This window comes from Cetorhinus maximus, unplaced genomic scaffold (assembly GCF_964194155.1).
Source record: "Cetorhinus maximus unplaced genomic scaffold, sCetMax3.hap1.1 HAP1_SCAFFOLD_1012, whole genome shotgun sequence".
NCBI classification, from domain to species: Eukaryota; Metazoa; Chordata; class Chondrichthyes; order Lamniformes; family Cetorhinidae; genus Cetorhinus; species Cetorhinus maximus.
Window position 1 is genome coordinate 12036 of NW_027596954.1, and position 2965 is coordinate 15000.

The 2965-nt window shown below is 49.0% G+C and overlaps 1 protein-coding gene across 2 annotated transcripts in view; it reads left to right on the forward strand.

Annotated features, from left to right (window-relative positions):
* Positions 1–423: 423 nt before the first annotated feature.
* The window catches only part of LOC144675562 (immunoglobulin superfamily member 11-like), a 109716-nt gene continuing 107174 nt past the window's right edge, over positions 424–2965 (forward strand). For both annotated transcript variants that reach the window (XM_078536237.1, XM_078536238.1), the window contains exon 1: positions 424–532. In XM_078536237.1, coding sequence (XP_078392363.1) covers positions 436–532 — 97 coding nt within the window. In that variant the 5' untranslated portion in view covers positions 424–435. The remainder of the gene's footprint in view (positions 533–2965) is intronic.

Sequence of the window (2965 nt, forward strand, 5' to 3'; positions counted from 1 at the left end):
AGGGGCTGGAGGAGGTTACAGAGATAGGGAGGGTTGTAGGGGCTGGAGGAGGTTACAGAGATAGGGAGGGGTGTAGGGCCTCATCCTGCAGCAGATGTCGGACAGGCAGTCAGATTATTTAGCGACTGGGAGAGGTGGAATTGAGGCCAAGTCTGGGGATATTTAATGTGCACAGAATGACTGACAGTCTGCGTTCAGATAATACCTCCCAGGGGCAGCAGGTGGACTAGGCACAGGGTGTGGTTCCAGGATAGATCCTTGGCGGGCATCAGAGACATGGAGGCAGTACGACAGAGAGAGGGATAGAGAGAGCTCATGAGGGAGAGGCGGTGACGGAGAAACGGAGGGAAAGGGACAGAGAGTTAGAGAGCGAGTACGAGAGAGAAAGAGAGAGAGGACTCTGAGCGGGAGAGGGGCAGGGGAGGGGCCAGGGATATGGATAGAAATGTGTTCGGAGCTCAGCAGATCCTCCCCAGCATGTGGAGACGGCAGGTTCTCAGACTCTGGTGCTTAATTCACTTGAGTCTTCAAGGTGAGCGTGCGAGGGGGTGAGATAGAGTGAGTGACAGAACAAGAGAGAAGAGAGAGAGAGAGAAACAGATACAGAGACAGAGAGAGAGAGAAGCAGTCAGAGAGAGACACAGACAGAGAGAGAGAGAGAGAGAGACACAGACAGAGAGAGAGAGAAACAGATACAGAGACAGAAAGAGAGAAGCAGTCAGAGAGAGACACAGACAGAGAGAGAGAGAGAGAGAGAAACAGATACAGAGACAGAGAGAGAGAGAAGCAGTCAGAGAGAGACACAGACAGAGAGAGAGAGAGAGAGAGAAACAGATACAGAGACAGAGAGAGAGAGAAGCAGTCAGAGAGAGACACAGACAGAGAGAGAGACAGAGACAGAGAGAGAGAAGCAGTGAGAGAGAGACACAGACAGAGAGAGAGAGAGAGACACAGACAGAGAGAGAGAGAGAGACAGATACAGAGACAGAGAGAGAGAAGCAGTCGGAGAGAGACACAGACAGAGAGAGAGAGAGAGAGACAGATACAGAGAGAGAAGCAGTCAGAGAGAGACACAGACAGAGAGAGAGAGAGAGAGAGATACAGAGAGAGAAGCAGTGAGAGAGAGAGACAGAGAGAGAGAGAGAGATTTAGAGACAGAGAGAGAGAGAGAGAGTGAGAGGGATACCAAGAGAGAGATTTAGAGAGAGAGAGAGAGATGGACCGAGAGAGTGAGAGAGAGAGAGAGAGAGGGATGGAGACTCAGAAACAGAGCAAGAGAGAGACAGCAAGGGACAAAAGACAGATTTAGAGACAGAGATGGATCAAAAGAGAGACAGAGAGTCTGATGAAGAGATAGAAAGATGGGCACACTTTGTATCTTTTACGTTCTGTCTTTCTCACTCTCAATTCTCCGAATCTGTCACTTTGTGCCTCTCAGTCCCTCTCTGTTTCTGACTCTCTCTATCTCGCTCTCAGCCTCTCTATTTCTCCTCCTCTCTCTCTCTGTTTTTGACTCTCTGTGTCTCTCTCTCAGTTCCTCTCTCTCTCCCGCAATGTCCCTCCACCATACCATCTCCTCTGAGGTACCTTCCGTCTCCCCGTCTCTCCCCTAATGGTCACAGTTGGAGCTATTCCAAGGTACAGGGAACAAAGACCTCCATTCATCTGTATCTTTGGGAAGTGGGTCAGTGGACGGTATAGTGATAGTTAGTGATAGTGTCTATGTGAGTATGTGTGTGTGAGTATGCGTGTCTGTGTGAGTGCGCATGTGTGCCTGTGTGTGTATGTCTGAGTGTGTCTCTGTGTGTGTTTCTCTTTGTGCCTGTTTGAATGTGTGTGTCTGTGTGCAAGACAGCATGCATGAGTGTGCGAGAGTGCGTGAGTGTGTGTATGTATGAATGCATTTGTGTGAGTGCGTGTGTGTGTGTGTATGAGCGAGTGTGTGTGTGCGTGACTGTGAGTGTAAATGTGAGTGGGTATGTGTGAGCGAGTGTATGGGTGATTGAGTGAGTGTATATGTGTGGATCTGTGTGAGCAAGTGTGAGTTTGAGCGAGTGTGTGTGTGTGTGTGTGTGTGTGTGTGCGATTGACTGGGTCTGTGTGAGCGGTGTGTGTGTGTGTGGCTGTGTGTGTATGTGCGTGAGTGTGATTGTGTGAGTGTATATGTGTGTGGGAGTGTGTCTGTGAGCATGTGGCTGTGAGAATGTGCCTGAGTGTGTGTATGAGTCATTGTGTATGAGCGTGAATGTGTCTGGTCTGTGAGTGTGTCCGTGAGTGTGCCTGTGTGTGTATGTGTGAGTGCTTGTGTGCGTGAGTGTGAGTGAGTTTCTGTGTCTGAGTGTGTGTGTGAGTGTGTGTGTGAGTGTGTGTGTGAGTGCACGTGCATGAGTGCAATTGTGTGTGAGATTGTGTGATAGAGTGTGAGTGTGTATGTGTGTGAATGTCAGTGTATCTGTGAGTGAGTGTGTGTGTGACAGTGAGTGTATGTGCATGAGTGCGATTGTGTGTGTGAGAGTGTAAGGCTGTGAGTGTGTGCACGTGTGCGTGTGTGTGAATGTGTAAGACTGTGTGATTCTGTGTGTGTGAGAGTTTGTGAGAGTGAATGAGTGTGAGCATGAGTGTGTGTGAGTGTGGATCAGTGTGTGTGTGTGACTGTGAGTGTGTGTGCGAGTTTGATTGTGTGTATGTGAGTGAATGAGAGAGAGAGAGTGTGTGTGTGTGAGCAGCACCCCTCACCTCAACACCCAAAATTGTGTGACTCATCGGGCCCCTATCTAATCGAGGGGTTCGGGGTGGTTTATACATAGAATAACAGAAACCCGGGAGTGAGTTACAGACTGGAACCTAATCGAGGGTTTTGGGTGGTTTATATATAGAATAACAGAAACCCGGGAGTGAGTTACAGACTGGAATCTAATCGAGGGGTTCGGGGTGGTTTATATATAGAATAACAGATACCCGGTAG